This window comes from Syzygium oleosum, unplaced genomic scaffold (assembly GCF_021117445.2).
Source record: "Syzygium oleosum isolate NSW1041296 unplaced genomic scaffold, Sole_v2.1 Sole_v2.02, whole genome shotgun sequence".
In the NCBI taxonomy this organism is placed as follows: domain Eukaryota; kingdom Viridiplantae; phylum Streptophyta; class Magnoliopsida; order Myrtales; family Myrtaceae; genus Syzygium; species Syzygium oleosum.
The window spans coordinates 10,869,237-10,890,643 of record NW_026607486.1 but is presented as its reverse complement, the minus strand read 5'-3'; the positions used below and the strand labels follow the sequence as shown (position 1 = coordinate 10,890,643).

The following is a 21,407-nucleotide window of genomic DNA, read 5'->3' as shown; positions in this document are numbered from 1 at the left end:
CTTTTTTTGATATTATATGACATATTACCGAGTCATACGACATCCGGTTGCACTTAAGGCCAAAATTCCCCATATTTTTATTTTTTGATGTTATATGACATCTTGCTAAACTGTATAACGTCGCGTTGTACTTAAGGCCAATCATCATATGTCGATACTTTCCAACGTTCAACATTCATCGTATTTAAAGCTGAAATCCTCATATATAAAATTTAAATATCCAAGCCAAAGTTGCAGTACGCGATATTTTTATTATTTGTAAGACCGTATCACTTCATATATTATATAGTTGTAAATTAGAAATTTTTTTGGGGCGATTGTACTGTTTTGTGTCGTACTCTAACCAAAGTCGAAGAATGCCATATTTTAATATGATACGACGTTATTACTTGTCTCATCGATGGCAATAATTTTTTTATAATACTCATGTAACAATTTGTTGTACTTGAGATGAAAAGCATTGTACGATAATATTTAATCTTATAGTTGTAGGATGTTTTAAGTTATTTTGGTAAATTGTGATTTTCTCATGCATGATTATACAGCATATGCCGTGCTCAAGGAAATAATCATCGGATTTCAATTTTGCTACTATATGACGTTATAACGCATGTTCCTCAACGTTGAGGACATCCCCCAAGAGCGGGGGATTTCGTAACATTTTTTTATTGGCTGTCTTATGTTTCTAATAAGTTGTTTAATAGTTGGCATGTTGAATTATATACATAATAAATGGGTTGGTTTAGATTCATCCTAACCGGATGATTATGAATCACTTCTCTATTTAATAGATGAATAGAAGATTATTAAACCCGATAATAAGTAAGAAAAGAAAATCTCAAATCGGCGATTTTTGTAAACTTACTCCTATTTTTTTTATTCAATCGCTATAAGATCAACAATTCCATGAGCTTTGGGCTTCTGTTGCTGCAAACACAAAAACATCCCTTTCCATATCTTCGAATACAACCCATAAGGGTTTGCCCATTCTTTATACATAAACTCTTGTGCTGGTTTCGTGCAATTTAAGTTGTTCTTCTTCCTGGATAAATTCTCCGGTTTGTGCCTCATAAAAGAACTCGTGGGTTGATGTATCATTACCCTGATAATATATGGTTCCTCTATCTCGCATGATGAGGTGAGGAGAAGAGATAAAGAATAATAAAAAAAAGATAGATAGATTTGAGCAACCGTATAGGCTTATTTTGCGCATTGCATACGGCTATACAATGGAATTCACTTTCCCTTCTATTTCCATCAAAGAAGAGAAAAGAAATATAGATACAGGTTTATCCAATTCAGATCAACAAATGATCTAATTACCATCCTTCCTTTCGGAGCAGTTAACAAATACCATGATGGGGGCGAAATGAATCCCCATCGTGGTTGTAAGCGAAATGTACTGTACAAACTACCTTCATCTAAGTTTTTTGAGTTCATTTTAATTTATTTAATTGCTAAATAAATCTGAAGAGATATGTTATTTGAATATCATTTGTGACATCTTAACTTTTTGTGATTGCAAAATTTATAATAGAGGAATTTAACCCCTTTAAGGACAGTGTTCATTCATGAAAAGCTCCGTTTGCTTCGCAAAAAATGAATAATTTGGTAAACATTTTTAGAAAATTACCAAAGATATCCTAAACTTATTGTACAGATGCCAATTCAGTCCCAAATTTTTTAATTTGGCCAATTTAGTCCTAAACCTTTAGACTATTTGCCAATGTAGTCCTTCTTGCTAATTTTTGTTGGCAATCGCTGACGTTGAGGACTTAATTGAAAATTTGAAAAGTTTAAAATTGAATTGACATTTGTACATTATGTTAATGATTTTTTTGGTAATTATCCCAAGATATATTCTTGAAAATGATCGTTTGAAATAATTAGTCAATGGAAAAAAATTTCATTATCAACAACAATTTATCTACACATATATATTTATCTATACATACATACATACATACATATATATACACACACACACACACACAGATTTCTTGTAGACGATCATATTATTTTTGGTTTACTCATTTTTGTAGGCAGTATAAATGATCATTTTTAAGAAAATATTTTTTGAATCATTCATTTTCCGCTAAATAAACAGACCCAAATCATAGATTTATTTCCCTAATTTGCTTTTCATCCCCAATTCTCTGACAAAACATGGCTGAATTTCTATTTCATTATCTAATGCTCCGTTTGTTTTCTAGAAAATGAATAATTTGAAAAATATTTTTCAAAAAATGATCTCTTAAATTATTAGCCAATGGAAAATGTTTTTATTATTGATAAAAAATTTACATCTAAATATTTTTATGGACTATGAAAGTATTTTTCGTTCACTCATCTTTGTAAGCGATACAAGCGATCATTTTTAGGAAAATGTTTTCTAAACATCCATTTCTGCGAAACAAACGGAACCTATAAGTCACTTGAGGTAACATCAACGGATGGAATAGGTTTGACCAACGGGTTTTCAACAATTACATGAGACACATTGAAACTTATTGGAAAAAAGGATAGCTACTTCTTTTTTAATACATAAGTTGTATGCCCGAAACAACCTCTATCTTCTTTGAAGTCACCCAATACCCCAGCTGGGTGGCCAACATTGTGCCGGTCATGAAGAAGGATGGCCGAGTTCGGGTTTGCATCGACTACTGCGACCTGAACAAGGCCAACCCTAAAGAAATTTTTTCTCATTGCCACACATAGACGTTCTGGTAGACAGTACTGCTGGGTTTGAGTTGTTTTCCTTCACGGATAGTTTATCGGGTTACAATCAAATAAAAATGAAAACGGCGATAAGGAGAAACGGCGTTCATTACCCCATGGGGGACATTCCACTACAAAGCCATGCCCTTCGGCCTTAAACATGATGGGGCAACATATCAACAAGCAATGGTAACGCTCTTCCATGAAATGATGCATAAAGAAATCGAGATCTATGTCAATGACATGATTGCCAAATCTCGACCCGGTGAGAGTCACGTTGATACCTTGAAGAAATTATTTGAGAGACTCCGTGAGTTCAAGCTCTGTCTCAACTCGGCAAAGTGCATATTCGGAGCAACCTCGGGCAAACTACTCTGGTTCATAGTAAGCAGTAAGGGCATTGAAGTCGACCCCTCCAAAGTGATGGCTATATGTGAGTTACAACCTCCGTCAACCGTGAAAGAAGTACAAAGCCTCCCGGGTAGATTGAACTACATAGCTCGTTTCATCTCTCAACTGTTTGAAACTGCTTAGCCATTCTTCAAACTCCTAAAGAAGAACGCTTAAGTAGAATGGGACGATAATTATCAAGAGACGTTTAATGAGCTGAAGCGGTACTTGATGAAACCACCAGTGCTAGTCCCACCAATGCCGGGGCAGCCTCTGATCCTTTACCTCACAATTCATAGCGAGTCTTTAGGTGTGATACTAGCCCAGAAAGGGCCTGAGGATGAAAATGAACGAGTCATTTATTACCTGAGTAAGAAGTTCACCGTCTCGGAGTTTAATTATCCTGAAGCCGAGAAGACTTGTGCTGCACTAGTGTGGGTGCTCCACAGGCTGCGACAGTATACGTTGCATCACCAGATGTTTCTTGTAACTAAAAATAATCTCATCAAGTATTTACTTGATCGACTGGCTTTAGTAGGGAAGTTAGCCAAGTGGCAGATCTTAATCTCAGAGTTTGATGTATAGGCAATGCCGCAAAAGTCAGTTAAAGGCCGTGTAATCGCTGATGTGTTGGCCGAGAACCCCGGAGTCTTGGCTGACGATGGATACTCCCCGGAGGACCTATTCTGCACGTAAAAGAAGACCCCTGGACCATGTTCTTCGATGGAGCCGTAAACTGTCTGGCTCTGGCACTGGGGCAGTTCTCATATCCTCGGATGGACAACACTATCCAGTAATCGCAAAGCTGGTATTCCCATGCACCAACAACATAGCCAAGTACGAAGCTTGCATCCTCGAACTTCCATCCGCGGTCGAAATGAGGCTAACCAGGTTGAAAGTGTTCGATGATTTCACCTTGATCATGCTCCAAACTATGGGAGAATGGAAGACGAGGGACACTAAGCTAGTGCCATACCACGAATACCTCGAAGAAATCATGAAAGAATTCGAGGACATCTCCTTTGAATACCTGTCGAGGTCCCACAATCAGTTCACTGATGCATTAGCTACATTATCATCTATGCTATAAGTAACTGGTGGATTGGAAGTAGAGCCTCTGAAGATTTAAGTCCTCACAAAGCCAACCTATTGTATGGTCGTGATTGAAGGACCTGCCGAAAAACCATGGTATTACGATATCATGAACTACATCTAAAAGCAGGAATTTCCTGAAGGAAGCACCCCAGCCGACAGGAAGTACGTAATGAAATGGCCTCAAACTTTTTTGTCGGTGCTGAAAACCTATACAAAGGTCCTACGATTTAGTCTTGCTGAGGTGTGTGGGCGCAGTTGAAGCCACGAGAATCATGCAAAAAGTACATGAGGGAGTATGTGATCCGCACATGAATGGCCACATGTTAGCCAAGAAGATCATGAGATTGGGCTATTACTGGCTTAGCCTTGAAAGTGACTGCATCCAACATGTCTGGAGATGTCATCGCTGTTAAGTTCATGGGGATAAGATAAATGTCCCTCCGACTGAACTGCACCAATTGTCCGAACCATGGCCCTTTTCGATGTGAGGCATCGACGTGATTAACCCAATTAATCCTAAGACGTCAAATGGACATCGATTTATCTTAGTCGCGATTGATTATTTCTCCAAGTGGATTGAAGCGGCGTCTTATGCGAACGTCACTGCACGAAACGTTGTAACATTCATCAAGCAAGACATAGTCGCTCGATATGGTGTCCCCGAGGCTATTGTCACTAATAACAGGACAAATCCGAACAATAAGTTCGTGGATCATTTGTTTAACGAGTTCAAGATTCGACACCTGAATTCGTCTCCCTATCGCCCACAGATGAATGGAGCAGTTGAAGCTGCCAACAAGAACACCAAGAAGATCTTGGCCAAAACGGCCAAAAACTATCGTGACTGGCATGAAAGGTTGCCCTTCGCACTTCTGGCATATCAGACTTCAATCCGAACCTCTGTTGGGACAATCCCTTTTTTCTTGATGTACGGCATGGAAGCAGTCCTGCTTATGGAAGCAGTCCTGCCTTCTCTGTGAGTCTTGTCCCAAGTGGAGTTATCCGAGTAAGAATGGATGCGACAGAGGCGTGAGCAGTTGAACCTGATTGATGAGAAACGACTGAAAGCCAATTGCCAAGGTCAAACTTATCAGCAAAGGATAGCTAGGTCCTTCAACCGAAAGGTGCGTCCAAGACACTTTGAGGTAAATGATCTAGTCCTGAGGAAAGTACTACCAATCGCTCCTGTTCTCGAGGGAAAATTCGCCCCAAACTACAACGGTCTATATGTGGTTAAAATGTGCTTCCCGGAGGTGCCCTAATTCTCGCAGAAATGGACGATCGTGAGTTTTCCACTCCTGTTAATTCTGATGCTGTGAAGATTTATTATCCCTGATTGAATCTAACATTTTGCAGCAAGAGTTTTAGAGTGTCTGGTTTTATACTCTAAGTTGCAAACATTTCAATGATGAATAAATGGTTTCAATCAATTTCAAGATGGAATGAGTGCATTGGCTTTAAATTCTGCTTGATTATTTTGTCAGTCTGCATCATCGATTTCGAAAAAGGGGAATTTGCTTAAACAATCTAATAACTCATGTGAAATGAATTGAATGTGTTAAATGAGCTATACCGGAATGATGAAAGGCAAAACACACCCCATACACAGTCCTATACACTAATCTCCAGTGAGTTGAATGGAAAAATTCCATGTCTACAAGGTAAAGGGTTATCTCGAAAAATGTACGGCAACTGAAATGACAAGAGGCATTTCATTTCTCTATCTCAAACACTACAAGTTGTCCATTATTTCGCCACTTCGAGCCTAAACACTTGGAGAGGTTCTTTCAAAATTACCCCTGTCAAGAACCACCCCACATCGGAGCAAACTGGAGGTAAATTAGCATCAGGAAGTGATAAAATGGATAGAAATTTTCTTGCTCTCACTTGTATCAATATTCGAGTGTTGTTTTTTTTTATGAATGCCTACAAAGATCAAGTGCCTTAAGATGACAAAGAGCATTTCTTTATCTATCCTATACACACTTTATCCTTTGCTAAGCCCAATTAAGCCTACAAATTCATTTCTTAAACCCAGTTGGTAATGATCCCCCACACTGGGGCAAGGTAAAAGCCATCACCACCAAGCAGCATATCCAGAGCGTCGATGGAAGACAAAGACCCCTGAAAGTCTAAATGTTGAGTCATTCGGTCAAAACGCAAAGTGTGGTTGGCCAATGTATGCATTATAGACAGTGGGTGTCAAAAAAAATAATATAAAAAAATGATGAAAACTAGGGGGTATGAAAAAGTAATGTGCCTGATAAAAGAAAGGCCAATTGTTGAATGAGTCAATGTTTGAATTTGTCAATGTTCTACGTGGTCAATAAGCTGAAGAATGTTTCTGTTGCTATTCTTCAGGGGTTTGTTGCAGCACGTTGCTGCACATTAGTGAGTCTCTTCTGTTGCTATTTTTAGGCGATGTTTTAGTTGTTTCCGTTATTGCTCTGTTTATATAAAGAGCTTGTGTCAGATGAAGTAGGGGGTTAAGGGCAATAAAGCATTCGTTATCTCCTCTGTTTGTTTTCTTTTGAGTCCTGTGACTTTTATTTTAACAGTGGTATCAGAGCCACAAAAGAAACGTGAGTGTGTTGAGTGTTCAAAAGGAGAGTCTTGAGTGTTCAAACACATGAGGAAAGAGAGTCCTGGACAGTAGCTTCAGTTGCAGCAGCAACCCGTGAGTGAGTAGATTATTTTTTGCTTACAGCAGTAGCAGTGGTTCTTCTTTGCAGTAGCAGTGATGGCCACAAAGAATTTTGTACAACCCTCTATACCTCGTTTTGATGGTCATTATGACCATTGGAGTATATTGATGGAGAATTTCCTCAAGTCTAAGGAGTATTGGGACGTTGTTTCTTCTGGAATTGCAGAACCAGAAGGAGCAACTTTGACAGCAACACAACGAACAGCTCTTGAAGCGGCAGAGCTGAAGGACCTCAAAGCAAAGAACTACTTGTTTTAAGCAATAGACAGGTCCATCATGGAGACAATTCTTTGCAAGGATACTTCCAAGCAAATATGGGATTCCATGAAGAAGAAGTATCAAGGCTTAGCAAGAGCAAAGAGGCAACAACTACAAGCTCTTCGTACGGACTTCGAAACACCACGAATGAAGTCGGGGGAGTCAGTCACAGATTAATTTTCAAGAACGATGGCAATCGTCAATAAGATGTGAATCCACGGTGACAAGACGGAGGACGTCACCATTGTTTAAAAAATCCTTCAATCCTTGACACCAAAATTCAATTTTGTTGTATGTGCCATAGAAGAAGCTAAGGATATTGAAGAACTTTCAATTGATGAACTGCAAGGTTCTTTATTGGTTCATGAAGAGAAACTCCAACACCAAGATACAGAAGAACAAGCCTTGAAGACCTCCACTAATTTTCGTCATTCTTTAGCAATAAGAATAAATAATGGTAGAAGGAGAGGAAGAGGCTTCCACCAACGTAGCAGCACCATCAATCCAAGAATTGAAGGCTCTTCCTCTGATGATGCACGAAGTAGAGGTCGAGGACGGTATCCAACTGGCTTCAAGCCAAAACCAACAGAAAAATTGAAAGTTGAATGCTTTAGATGCCACAAGTATGGATACTACAAGTCTGAATGTAGAACCAATCTCAGTCGACATGTGGAAGAAACAAATTTTGCTGCAGCAAATGAAGAAGAAGGAGAGACGCTCCTAATGGCATGTCAGAAGAAAGAGATGTCTTCACCAAATTTATGGTAACTTGACACTGGCTGTAGCAATTATATGTGTGGCAACAAGGAGGCATTTTCTTCAATCGATTATACCCACCGCACTAAAGTGAAGCTTGGGGATGATTCTACCATTTCAGTCATGGGAAAATGTACTGTTCAAATCTCTTCAAAAGGGAAAACGCAGACCATGAATGATGTTTTCTATGTTCCTGAATTGAAGACAAACCTCATGGGTGCCAGCCAATTACTTGAGAAGGGGTATGAAATTGTATTTAAAGGTGGAGTTTGCAAGATTTATAATCAGTAGCAGAACTTCCTTGTTCAAGTTGATATGACACCAAACAGAATGTTTCCTCTTCATCTTCATGATTCTGTGCATGCTTGCTACACGGCAAAATTAAAGGAGGAAGCATGGATTTGGCATTTCAGATATGGGCATCTTAATTTTGGTGGCTTGCGGACACTACACCAAAAGCAGATGGTGAAGGGACTTCCTTCAATCACAATCCCATTAGGAGTTTGTGAAGACTGTGTTGTCAGCAAACAACATCGAGCTCAGTTTCCACAAGGCAAGGTGTGGAGGGCTAAGAAGTAGCTTGAGCTGGCTCATTCAGATCTTTGCGGTCCAATCTCACCAATTTCTAATGGAGGTAAATGATATCTGATCACATTCATCGATGATTTCAGTCGAAAGGTGTGGGTATATTTCTTGCAAGAAAAATCTGAACACTCAAGAATTTGATGATTTTGAAGCATTCAAGAATTTCAAAAGTCTTGTCGAAAAGCAAAGTGGCAATCAAATCAAACTTCTTCGTACTGATCGTGGAGGGAAGTACAAGTCTCTTGAGTTTGATGATTTTTGTACGAAGCATGGAATTCATAGACAACTTACTGCAGCCTATACACCACAACAAAATGGTGTATGTGACAGGAAGAATCGAACCATCCTCAACATGGTTCGAAGTCTACTGTGAAGAAGTGGAATTCCAAAGAAGTTCTGGCCAGAGGCAGTAAATTGGAGTGTCCATCACTTGAACAGAAGCCCCACACTTGCTGTTCTGAATATGACTCCTGAAGAAGCTTGGAATGGTCGAAGGCCAATGGTTGATTACTTCAAAAATTCTGGGTGTATTGCATATGCCCACATTCTAGATCAGAAAAGGAAAAAGCTTGACGATAAGGGAGTAAGATGTGTCTTTCTTAGTGTAAGTGATCAAACAAAAGCTTACAAACTCTATGATCCTATGACCAAGAAGATTATAATCAGCTGTAATGTAGTGTTTGATGAAGAAATGTTCTGGCCTTGGAATGATCAAGCTAAAGGTGATGCACCAATTGCAGCTGATTTTGAAGAAATTGGCGAGGAAGACCAACAACACAACTCGGCCTCGGCTAGTAACAATTCTGACCCTATTGAAGATAAGGAGCAGCAGCCCAATTCCGAAGCTGTGGCAACACATGGTGCACGCCCCCAATGTCACCTACAAAGGCCAGCATGGATGAGAGATTATGAGGTGTCCGGAGTTGATCAAAGTGAAGACCCATTAACTCATTTTACTTTGCTTGCAGATAGTGATCCAACTACTTTTGACGAAGCAGTTAAACATCAAAAGTGGAGAGATGCAATGCATGTTGAAATTGAAGCAATTGAGAAAAACAACACTTGGGAATTAACAAATCTTCCCAAAGGGCACAACACTATTGGTGTTAAGTGCGTCTACAAGACAAAGCTAAACAAGGATGGTGGCATTGACAAATACAAGGCGTGTTTGGTGGCAAAAGGCTACAAGCAAGAATTTGGAGTGGACTGCAAAGAGGTGTTCGCGCCAGTTGCGAGACTTGACACAATTCGGTTGGTGATTGCATTAGCAGCACATAAATCTTGGCCTATCCATTAGTTAGATGTGAAGTCCGCCTTTTTACATGGTGATCTCTAAGAACAGGTATTTATTGACCAACCTCCTGAATATGTGAAGCCTGATTGTGAGGATAAAGTATACAAACTAAAGAAGGCTTTATATGGATTAAAGCAAGCTCTTCGAGCTTGGTATAGTAGGATTGAAGCTTATTTTTTGAAGGAAGGGTTTACCAAGTGTCCTTATGAACATACTTTGTTTATTAAGGTTGGTCATGGTGGAAAACTACTTTTCGTATGCTTGTATGTAGATGATCTCATTTACACAGGGAATGATGGTGCAATGATGGAGACATTTAAGCAATCCATGATACATGAATTTGAAATGACAGATCTCGGGTTAATGCACTATTTCTTAGGCATTGAAGTTAATCAGTCTACTGACAGTACCTTTGTTTGCCAAAAGAAATATGCGCAGGAGATTTTGGAGAAGTTTCAGTTGAAGGATTGCAATTCAGTTGCCACACCAACAGAGGTTAGATTAAAGCTCACTAAAGATCCTAGTGGAGAAAAGTGAACAGCACCATGTACAAGCAAATTGTGGGGAGTCTCATGTACTTAATAGCAACAAGACCAGACATCATGTATGGTGTTAGTCTCATTAGTAGATACATGGAGGATCCCACAAAAAAACACCTTCAGGCTGCTAAGCGTATTTTACACTATTTGAAAGGGACTGCATCTCTTGGGTTATTTTACAAGAAAGGAGAAAATTCAAATTTGTTTGGTTTTACTGACAGTGATTATGCAAGTGATATTGAGGATCGGAAAAGCACCTCAGGCTATGTATTTACGCTTAGTTCAGCAGCTGTCTTGTGGTCTTCAAAGAAACAACCCTTAGTCACTCTTTCAACAACAGAAGCCGAATTTGTGGTTGCCACATCAAGTGCTTGTCAAGCTATTTGGTTGAGGAAGATTCGTGGACAACTTCAATTCGAACAGCATGAAGCAACAATAATTTTTTGTGACAACAATTCAGCCATTAAATTGTCAAAGAATCCAATTCTACATGGGAGAAGCAAGCATATAGATGTGAAGTATCATTTCTTGGGAGATCTTACCAAAGATGGTGTGATTGATCTTGTTTTCTGCAGAAGTGAAGATCAAGTTGCTGATTTGTTCACAAAACCTCTCAAAATTGCCACATTTCAGAAGTTAAGGAAGCTTCTTGGTGTTTGTTCATTGGATGCTCCAGATTAAGGGAGGGTTAACCTGTTCCTTTAAACTGATTTATCTACAACATCAGTTTAAGGGTGGGATGTTGAATGAGTCAATGTTTGAATTTGTCAATGTTCTACGTGGTCAATAAGCTGGAGAATATTTCTGTTGCTATTCTTCAGGGGTTTGTTGCAGCACGTTGCTGCACATTAGTGAGTCTCTTCTGTTGCTATTTTTTGGGCTATGTTTTAGCTGTTTCCGTTGTTGGTCTATTTATATAAAGAGCTTATGTCAGATGAAGTAGGGGGTTAAGGGCATAAAGCATTCGTTATCTCCTCTGTTTGTTTTATTCTGAGTCTTGTGACTTTTATTTTAACACCAATGCCCATAGATGTGAAAGTAAAAAAAATGAAAAAATGAAATAGGGGGCATAAAAAAAGCAGTGTGCCTGGTAAGAGCAAAGCCAATGCCCAATAGAAAAATATGAGTGTCAAAATTGTCCCCAGCAAAATCGCCAAGCTATCGTGACCTCTCCTATATTTTCTTTGAAAGTTCAAGCTCAGTTTTCTGCAGCCTCTGTTTCTTAGGCGGCATGCTCGGATTAGTAGATGGACTATGCTCCACAATAAAAGGGTCTAAACCCGGCATATTGACGTACGACCAGGCAAAGATATCTTGGTAGTCTTTCAGTAGTTGGACCAAGTGTTTTGCTTCACCTTCGAGAAAGGTTGCCCCTATCTTCACTTTTTTGGGTTCCTCCGTATCACCCAAGTTAATAGTGATAGTTTGATTTGACATGAAAACTTTAGGCCTTTCATGTCGTTCTAGGTCACGTAGCATTTCTGAGGGATCTTCAAAATGATCGAGATCATCGAGATTGTCATTGACTATACATAATTCACCAGGTTAGACCATTCACATACCCTCGAGTGTCACAAGATTGCCCCTAAAACATAAGGTAGGTGATTCAGAAGGACAAATAGGGCCAAACAGTATATTTTTCTGAATTTTTTGAATTTTCAATTTTTTTTGGATTTTTCTTTTTCAAAAAAGGTTTTAACACGAGGAAGCATGAAGAAGCCCAGGTCTCGGGATTCTCCTTGGACCATATTTTTCTTTTATCGGTTGGATATCATCACCGGGCTGGTTTGATGTACCTCAACATGCCCTCAAAACAAAATACTTTGTAATTTCATTGATTATCACCAATTGAATTACATTTATTGAATGGAAATTGCGACAATCGAATCCTGTAAACGAAATTAAAGCAAGCAAATCCTAGAAAGCTGTAAATCAGCAAGTCGTAAAAAACAGTAAAATTTCCCATGCAGGGGAAGGTGCGGAAAAGTAAAGGTGTTACTCTTGTGGGCTAGTGTCCATTCCCTCCAACGGCCCTTCTTCGATCGCTCCAATAAGCATGACATCGAACAGGGTGGCAATTCTTTCCATTGTGTTATCTGGATTTTCTATCACTGGAGGTGTTGGATCATCCATACTTCCCCATCCATCGGGGACAATATCACGCGGGTCAATATAAAAACTCGGATGAGCCGAGTATTTCACATAATAGTTGAACTTACCGCTTGGTTGCCCCAAAGTGTCGATCACCTCTTTCTCTTCATGCGTTATTCTTGTAGGGCCTGGGAATATGGTGCAAATGTTTGGAATTACGAGAAGATCGTCTCGGCCTTGGCAGAGGCACGAAACATGGAATGTACATGCCCCAGCATCTAAGAGGTCCTGGACCTTATGCTTTAGAACATAACAGTTATCAGTGGAGTTATCGACTTCTCCCAAGTAATAGTCACACTTTTTGGAGGGATCGTAGTTGTAGAAACATTTAGGATTAGGCCGCTTCGGCTTAATGGAGAGCAAGCCCTTCTGTTGGAGAGCAAGCAAGACTTTAGACAGGGGTGCAGGGAGAAGTGTGAACTGCCTCCTAGTGCCTCGTTGTTGATTAGAGAACGGGCATCTTAATGGGTTGTTTTGACACCCAGGGAGTAGTTGTACCTTGCTTTGCTGGGGGCGTGACGATGGGATGGTTGGACCCCGAGTACCTTGTTCGTGCTTCATGAACTTTGGACACAGGGTGCTCAACTCCATAGTATCATGGGACTCAATAGCATTGCCGGGTACGATTGCTTTGTCATTCGGATTGGTGCTGAAAGGCTTGATTTGAATCATCACCCTTGGCCCCTAAGGAAGGGGACGGGTCATGGTGAGTTGTTTCAAGCAGTCCAACAGATGCGCCGCTTGCCTTGAGAGTTGTTGGAGAATGATGGAGGTCTGATTCAGGTCCTTCTCGATATTAGCAAGGCGGCTCAGCACTTCACCCTGATCACTTGTTTTTGGTTGTGGCCAGGGCGGTGATCCATAATCACTTAGCTCGAGTATCAACTTCCTCGCGGTGGCTCATAGCTAAGGGCGTCTCGGCTTAGCGGCTGGCTGACGTATGGCACTCCGAGAAACAAAGACACGAACGACATTTATGCAGAGAAGCCGCAGTTGTCGAGAGAACAGCAAGTGGTGGACGGAGCTGCAGTTTGTGCCGGGCGGTGAGCTCACGATGGAGGAAGAGCAACAACAAAGGAACTCGGCGGGGTTGCCCCTTGGTGAGGCTTGAGCGACACATCAACAACTGTGGATGATCCGTAGTCACCTGATTCAAGAGAAACGAACCAAATAAGCTCATGGTCAAGACAAGGTTGGTCCATGACACGCTTTCTAGTCTCTTTTTTGTTTATTCATGAAAATATTCGTATATGAATGAGACTTTATGAAAAAGTGATCTAGGCAGAAAAATATAAACAACACCCTAGACATGACCTAGGAAATAGAAACACTGAAATCCCTAATCATAAAATTAGGAAAAGCAAAAATTGAGACTCCCTAGAAACTATGAACCGAAAACAAATTGTCTAAAGCCTTATTTTTTCTTTCCCCACACCATTTTTCTTTTTTCTTTTCTTTGTAAAAAAAAAGACGGCAAACTTCTTAAAAAATAATTACCTATGACACATTTAGGAAAATAATTCTCTTAAAAGCTTTCTTTCTCTTTTTTTGTTTTCAAAGGACTCGATGATTATTACCTTCAAATTTATAACCGACTTAAACCTATCATGGACCAACCCGAAAATTGCAATAACTAAGTAAATTGCAAGAAGGAGAGTTCAGAAGACTTACTTCATCCAGTAGTACCATGGCAACCACATAGACACGCGCATGAAATGTGAAACTCGATTTCTATCTAAACAAATGGAGACGCGAGGATTACCGGGCTAAACCAGGCATGGTGGTGGTTTGGCCGGGGTTCCCCTGACTCCGACTCAGTCAAGGAGCTGACCCAGGTCATAGGGTTGCAACCGTGGTGGTAACTCAATGACACCATAAAAGAACTTTCGGGATCGAGGAGGGCGACTCATACCACTCGGATGTAGTCGGGGTGTGCACTGTCTCAGTACCATCATAAACCTGTGCCACCTAGGTCCGGCAGTGGGTGGTTAGTGCGGTATAGTGTAAATGCAAGACATGCATAGCAGGTTATATCAAACAGCACTTCGTGCATAAAATAAACCATACATCTTACTCCTCCCTGCAAAATAAGGGTTAACAATCATGTCTCCCCTTATACCTCCCATTCTACAAAAACATTTAACACCTTAAACGTTAAGGACGTACCTGAAATCCTCACTATCAAACAAAAAGATTTTTTTTTAAAGAAAAATGGCCTAAGTCCACTAAGAATTTTCAAATCCCCAACGGAGTCGCCAAACTGTCGTGACCTCTCCTCCTGCGGGTGTGGACCACCTAGGGATTCGGCTAATGGATTATTAAGTCTAAACCTAATTCGGGCCTCCCAAGCCTTACCAATTCGCGACTTAGGGTTTAAGTTCTTAACATACAAATGTTTTCATGCTGGAGTCGCCATTAATCTATTTGCGGTGGGTCGATTAGAAACCCAAATAAAACATAGGAAAATATGTTTTATTTCTACGAACCAGAGATTCTGAGTTCGAGGACTTGGTTACGCTAGATTATTCTAACGCCCTTTCGATACCTTTTATTTTCATGAAAATGTTTAAGCAGGCAATCTGGATCCATTTTATTACCTAGTTGCTAACATGTGAGGTAACCATGCAGGTGCGCAATCCACCAATTTAACACCCAATAAAGAAAGCAGTAAATAAATTACTATCTTAGGAGAACAACGTACCTTTTAGTAATGTAAGCATCAACATTATTAGCTAGAGAATCACACAGATAGTCCTATTATGATTTCTAATTAACAAGCACTTCAGTCAATTTGTTCTTTAGGGTTTTCTCTTTATTTAAATGAAGACTAACCTACGTGCCATGACGTCTAAATTATGACATGCGATTAATTAAACTTAGCATGCGAACTATATGACATGCGATTAAATTACCTAATTCTAATGACAGGAAGGTATTTTTTTGTATTTTTGCAAATAAATTCGGAATTAAAAATTGCCTAAATTAAGATGCAATCTATTCTAGGAAAGATAATTTAATATATCCTAAAGTGACTCTTTTTTTGGGGTATTTTTTTATGAAAATTCGTAATAATTAAATATCCTAAATAATATATTAAGACTAGAACAATCCCTAATTTAAACTAGGAAATAAACTACCCTAAATCCCAATTTAAAATAAGCAATTATCCTATCTTCTAGACATATTCAGGATTCCCTAAATATGCAAAGTTTCTAATTTAAATTCTAACTAATATTTTAGGATTTTCTTTTTTTTAAGGGGAAATAAAATTAAACAAAGATCCTTACCAAAAAAAAATTAAACAAAGATAGCAATCACACGTCAACCACCCACGCGATCCGCAAAATCCATTAATCATGTTCAAATTTGAAAACGACTGGGGCTAGCGATCATATCCACAGGGTCGTGGATATCGATGGAAAGCTGACCGTTTGAATTTGGAAAGCAAATAAGATATGTTATCAATCTTCCGTACTGCCGCGTATCGTACCTTAGGGTTAATGTCAGATAGTCGTCCAAATACGTTGCTAAATTAGGAAAAACTCTTAATTTGGGGTATTTTAAATATTGCGAATATCACACATATTATCCCTAAGATATCTAACAATCCACCAAAGATATCACGAAATATTCAAACACCGAAAAATTAGGAAATTAAATATTCTAAGAATATTGGATGAGAATTTTACCTAATTTTGCGGATTATTTCCAAATTTGAATCGCCTCGGGATCGGAATCGCAAATCAAGACGGTGGATCATGAGCGGCTCGGCCGGCGGGCTGCTCGACGGAGGCTGATGTGATGGTGTGGACTTCTCGGCTTGGACCAGTCAGTGAAGAAGATCATCGGCGTCTAGTTGTCTTTGATGATTACTCGTCCGATGATCAACAATGAACAGCCTCGGGAAAAACCTGCAAATACAAAAACTTTCACGTCGTGGAGAGACAGTTTGCGGTACTCGGCTGGCTATGGGCGATGACGGTCTTCGTGGGTGAACTGAACTAGGTGAGTCGACATTAGATATCCTGCAAATAAGAAACACCAAAACAACAATGGTTTGAACCAATGCAATTCGGACGTTGGGGAGGCCGTAGAGCAGTAGGGTGTGGAGACGCGTGGAAGCGGAAGCACAAGGCACGAACGAGAACTGCAAGAACAGAAACCACCACCCTTTTTCTTCCTCGATTCTCACTAAAGTGGGCGTGCGTTCTTTCGAGTGCTAGCTTGTGGATAGCTCCTCTGTCTTTTTTTATGGTTCCAGAGAGAAGTCTCCCTTTTTCTCAATTGTCAACGTCCGTCTCCTCCAAGCTTCGAGCTTCAAACCCTCTCCCTTGTCTTTTTTTTTTTTTTGGTAACCCAGGGAACCCCCGCACGGCCGACAGCCGGGAGGTAAACCTTGGGGGCGACACGTGCTAGCCACCACACACGTGCACCGGTTAAGTCACCCTGCGGCGCCCGGGATTCGAACACTCAATCTTTTACGAGAGGAAGAGTGCCCTTTCCAGCAGCGACACCCAGGCGGGTGGTCTCTCCCTTGTCTTTTTGTGACCGTCTTCTCCAAAAACCCTCTCCGGATTTTCTTTTTTCCTTCTCTCTGTAAGGTGCTCTCTCGGAATTGTGGCATGTATTCAATGTGCGGCCTCTTCCCCTTTCTTTTCCCCTTTCTTCAGCCATGCAATGGCCTATTTATACTGCATAGGAACCGACCTCTTCACATATTTCCTTCCTCGATCAAATATTTCTTTCCCTGGTTGACCAACTCTTGCTGAGGAAGTAAAGCCCATGTTTCCATTCATTATATATTAAACAATATACTTTTTAGCATGGATCCTTCATTCCCCCTCTCAATTCACACGTGGCCAAGAAAAGGTTCCCCTTTAAACTACTCCTCTTTTCGCTAATAAATCGTTTAATATCTAGCCACCTCTCTCAGCACTGACTTCCAAAAGAAATTTTCCTTGGAATGAAACAATGGTGGATACGTCATGTGTGAGAAAATTAATGGACTTGGCCGAATTATGTATATATTTGGGCTTAGTCCAATTAATTCCCTTAAACTTAGAACCATTCATTTAAATCCATCCATTGCTGGTCTGATGCAAATGCAATGACTAAACTATATGATAAATACTCCTAATAACTATATGCAATTTAATTAATATTTTTGTTTAGGGATCGCGATCAATCCCTAATTTTTTATGCAATGGACGACTAACTGAGTCGCCAAAATTTAGGTATCAATAAATTTGCATGCAATTTAGAGAATTTGAACAGATGATCTTCGATTCTGATATGGAGATCCCTAGCTTCCAAACCAATCACGCTAACCCTAGGGGAAGTTTTCAGATATTCAAAGTGGGTGTATCATTGCGAAAGCTCTTTCTCATTGAAATTAAGGGTTTAGGAATCAATGTATTATGCCTCGCAATGGAAAAAAAAATTGCCCTTTATTTAGAAGCTACACGTTAAAGAAGTCATTATCTTACCTTTAAAAAAATCAAGGGTTTTATACCCAAGAACATTCAAGATTCATTGGTTATATATTGTTGGTAATCCTTTTAGAAACAAATCATTTTTTATCCATATATATTTACGGAAAATTGTCAAAAAATCATAAACCTATTACATTTTTATCAACTCACTCCTAAACCTTTTAATCGTGCTAATTAAGCCCTAAATCTTTTCATGTTTTGTCAATTAAATTCAAACGATTAATTTTGATCGAAAATTATTCACGTGTACACTGATCGCCGTTGACGACGGCTGGGAATTGACCAAGTGCGGCTGTGGACTGTAATCGACCAGGGAACCGAATAAAAAGTACGGCCGATGTCTGTCATGAGCAATGGTCAGTTTAAAGTGACATCTCTTCTTTATCTTCCCTACTCGACAGGTAATGTGCAAACTACGCACGGTGCGCAAGATAGCAAAAGTGAGGGTGGTCGGAAAAGGCTAGAGAGAGTTTGGTGAGATCTGTTGGCTCAATAATGCTTGAGGGAGGGGGGGATAACCATGGGAGAAGAATGTGACAAAAATGGGAGGATGGGGAATTCAGAGATGAGGTCCAGATGGATCTGTCATTTTGCACACAATTTATGTAAAAACATTTGTCTGTCTAGATTAACCGAATGAATGATCGTAAACAGTCATTCGGAACGGTTGGTGTTAGCAAAACTTCATGAAGATTAGGTGAATATTACAACTTAAAAAGAAAAACGGGGACCTGCCGTGGATCCCTAGTGATGGTTACCGAGGATACCTCACCACAACAGGGATATTGCTGCCGACTGGGGCCGCCCCCGCCTGTCTAGGCATATATACCTAGCGGACTAACAGGACTGCGTTCCTTATTTTAAAGTGCCGGTGCCCGCACGCCTAACCCCCTAATTGAAGAGAGAGATTTTCTACCCTCTCCTCGGGGAATACCATGTTTTACGTCCCAGTGTTCAAATAAAACCATTTAATACCATAACTTAAAAAGAAAAAAAATGTTTTTAAAAGCTATCATTTAAGGAAATTTTGCAGCTTCTAAAGCACCCATTATTCTCATGTTATGCATAATCGATGTTCCAAAAATTGAATTTGTCTAAGTTAGGATCTTATGTAAGGTAATTGGCATACTGCCAGTGTAAAATATTACTTTTTACACAAGCAATAACAAAATGGAAGTTTTCACTTACGAATGGGCAAAAGAACACTACAAGTGCCATAACTTGTGTACGGCACTCACTTTAGTGCCATAACTTTTTTTTGGATCACTTTAGTGCTAAAATTTTTGAAAAACGATCACTTAAGTGCTAAAATTTTTGAAAAACGATCACTTAAGTGCCAACTCCGGTGCCGTACACAATTTTTCGCCGGAAATCTGACGTGGCATTTTTTTTATTAATTTCTGAAGCTGACGTAGCTCGCCGGAGATTGGCACTTAAGTGATCGTTTTTAAAAAATTTTAGTACTTAAATGATCGTTTTTCAAAAATTTTAGCACTTAAGTGATCGTTTTTCAAAAATTTTAGCACTGAAGTGATCCAAAAAAAAGTTATGACACTTAAGTGATCGTTTTTCCTCCGACTTGGCACCAAAGTGATCCGAAAAAAAGTTATGGCACCAAAGTGAGCGCCGTACACAAGTTATGGCACTTATAGTGTCCTTTTGCCCTTACGAATGGGATGAACGCGTCAGCGTCTGAATCCTAATTGCGTGATGATTTTTTCTACACCATCACTAAATCAAATAAAACTTGTGTCAGTTAAATATATTTATGAAGTGTCTCGTAGGCATCAGTTAACGACACCTAAGGGAAAAAGGAAAGAAATAGAAGATAAGATGTTTGTGTGGGCCATAAGTAACATGCATGCATGATGCTTTTCGTTTGGGATAGTGATGGATCCCAAAAGGTCATTGTATTTGGACAACTACGCGATTGTCCCTTTCACAAAAGGTCAGGAAGAATTCATTTACTAAGGCCTTCCCTACATTGTCTTCCACCCATCTCATCCTCTTCACAATATCCAAGAGTCTCCCTACCTTCCCAACATCATTTAATGTCCTCACCAAAGTTTTCTGAAATCCAAATGTCTCTCTCGACATATGCATGTGTACATACATACGAACGTGGTGTACACATGGACTCACGTGTACACGTAAACGGATAGATTCATATGTCAAGAAATAAGATAGCCATTGTCAGATTTTCACACTTGATCCCAAGGGAAATTATTCGAAAAATGAGCCATATAATGATCTATATTTTGCCATACTTTGTGACCGAATGTTTGAATACTATCCACTAGATGCATCATCCATAATTCTATAGAATAAACTTATTTTCTCATACAACAAGGTTTCTTAATAATGGACATTTCGCACTTCAAAACGTGGAGTTTTGAAGGTCGTTCGAAATGCCTAGGTAATAATGAGAAGAATCAAGCACGATGACCTGTAAGAGGTCAAAGCAATGACAGCGGCATTCGCCTTTGAGATGTCGAATGCATCTATTCGAGAATCAGAATTGCGGAATATGTGTTTGGAGGCACATACTTTCTCTATTATTCAAGAGGTTATGCCATGAAACCTCTTGAATTGTGGCATAAGTGTGATAGAATTCTGCATCCATCATATGTGTTGCCTAGAATTAAATTCACATATTGTTAGTAAAGAAGTTACATTTGAGAAGCCTCTCGTACTTTCGGATAGGAGTGGTTATGGCATTGTTCATACGAATATGAAAGGTGTCCAACTCAAGGTAGAGTTGCAATAAAAAAAACTCCTAAGATATGAGGGTAATAGCACATGGTAAGCGACATAAACAATGCTTGTGTCAAGGTGGAGACTGTAAAGACAATAAATGTTGTAACCACTAAGACAAGGTGCAAGTTGGCCTCTTGAAAGATATGGATGGAACAGTGATTTTGCGTTATTTACGATAGAGGTTGGGTCTGGGAATCTTTGTGGAATGGTTGAAGGCGTGGATGGAGTTAGCGCTCTAATGAGATCCACATATGTGGCCATGTTTAAGCACGACTTGGATTTATAATATGTCTGTGGTGGTGGGAGAATTATCAAAAAAGTCCAAAACCTATTAAAATTATATTAGTTCAGTCCTAAACTTTTTTTTTTGCCAAATGAATCCTAAACATTTTACATTTGTGCTAATTTAGTCCATCCGGCCAATTTTGGCCAACAGGCACTGACATGGCATGACCGGCGCTAACGTGGCGCGGCCGGCGCTAACGTGGACAATTTTAATTATTTTTTCTTCTTTTTCTTTTTCTTTTTTCCTCCTTCATTTTTCCTCTGACCAGCAAGGTCGGCCTCGCTCGCCATTGGCAAAGGCAAGCCCCTGCCAGATCCAACGAGGGCGAGCCTCGCCAGTGGTTGGGTGAGGCCCACCTCGCCTAGCGATGGCGAGGTGAGCC

At 39.8% G+C, this 21,407-nt stretch overlaps 1 protein-coding gene across 1 annotated transcript; it reads left to right on the top strand.

Moving 5' to 3' along the window:
* The first annotated feature begins 10,345 nt into the window (after positions 1 to 10,345).
* LOC130137181 (secreted RxLR effector protein 161-like) lies at positions 10,346 to 11,020 on the top strand. The gene has a single exon (XM_056307948.1). It carries the CDS (start codon positions 10,346 to 10,348, stop codon positions 11,018 to 11,020), a length of 675 nt encoding a protein of 224 aa, XP_056163923.1.
* The last annotated feature ends 10,387 nt before the right edge of the window (positions 11,021 to 21,407 follow it).

Coding starts and splice junctions, on each gene's coding strand:
- LOC130137181 (XM_056307948.1), top strand. CDS start 10,346: ATGTACAAGCAAATTGTGGGGAGTCTCATGTACTTAATAGCAACAAGA.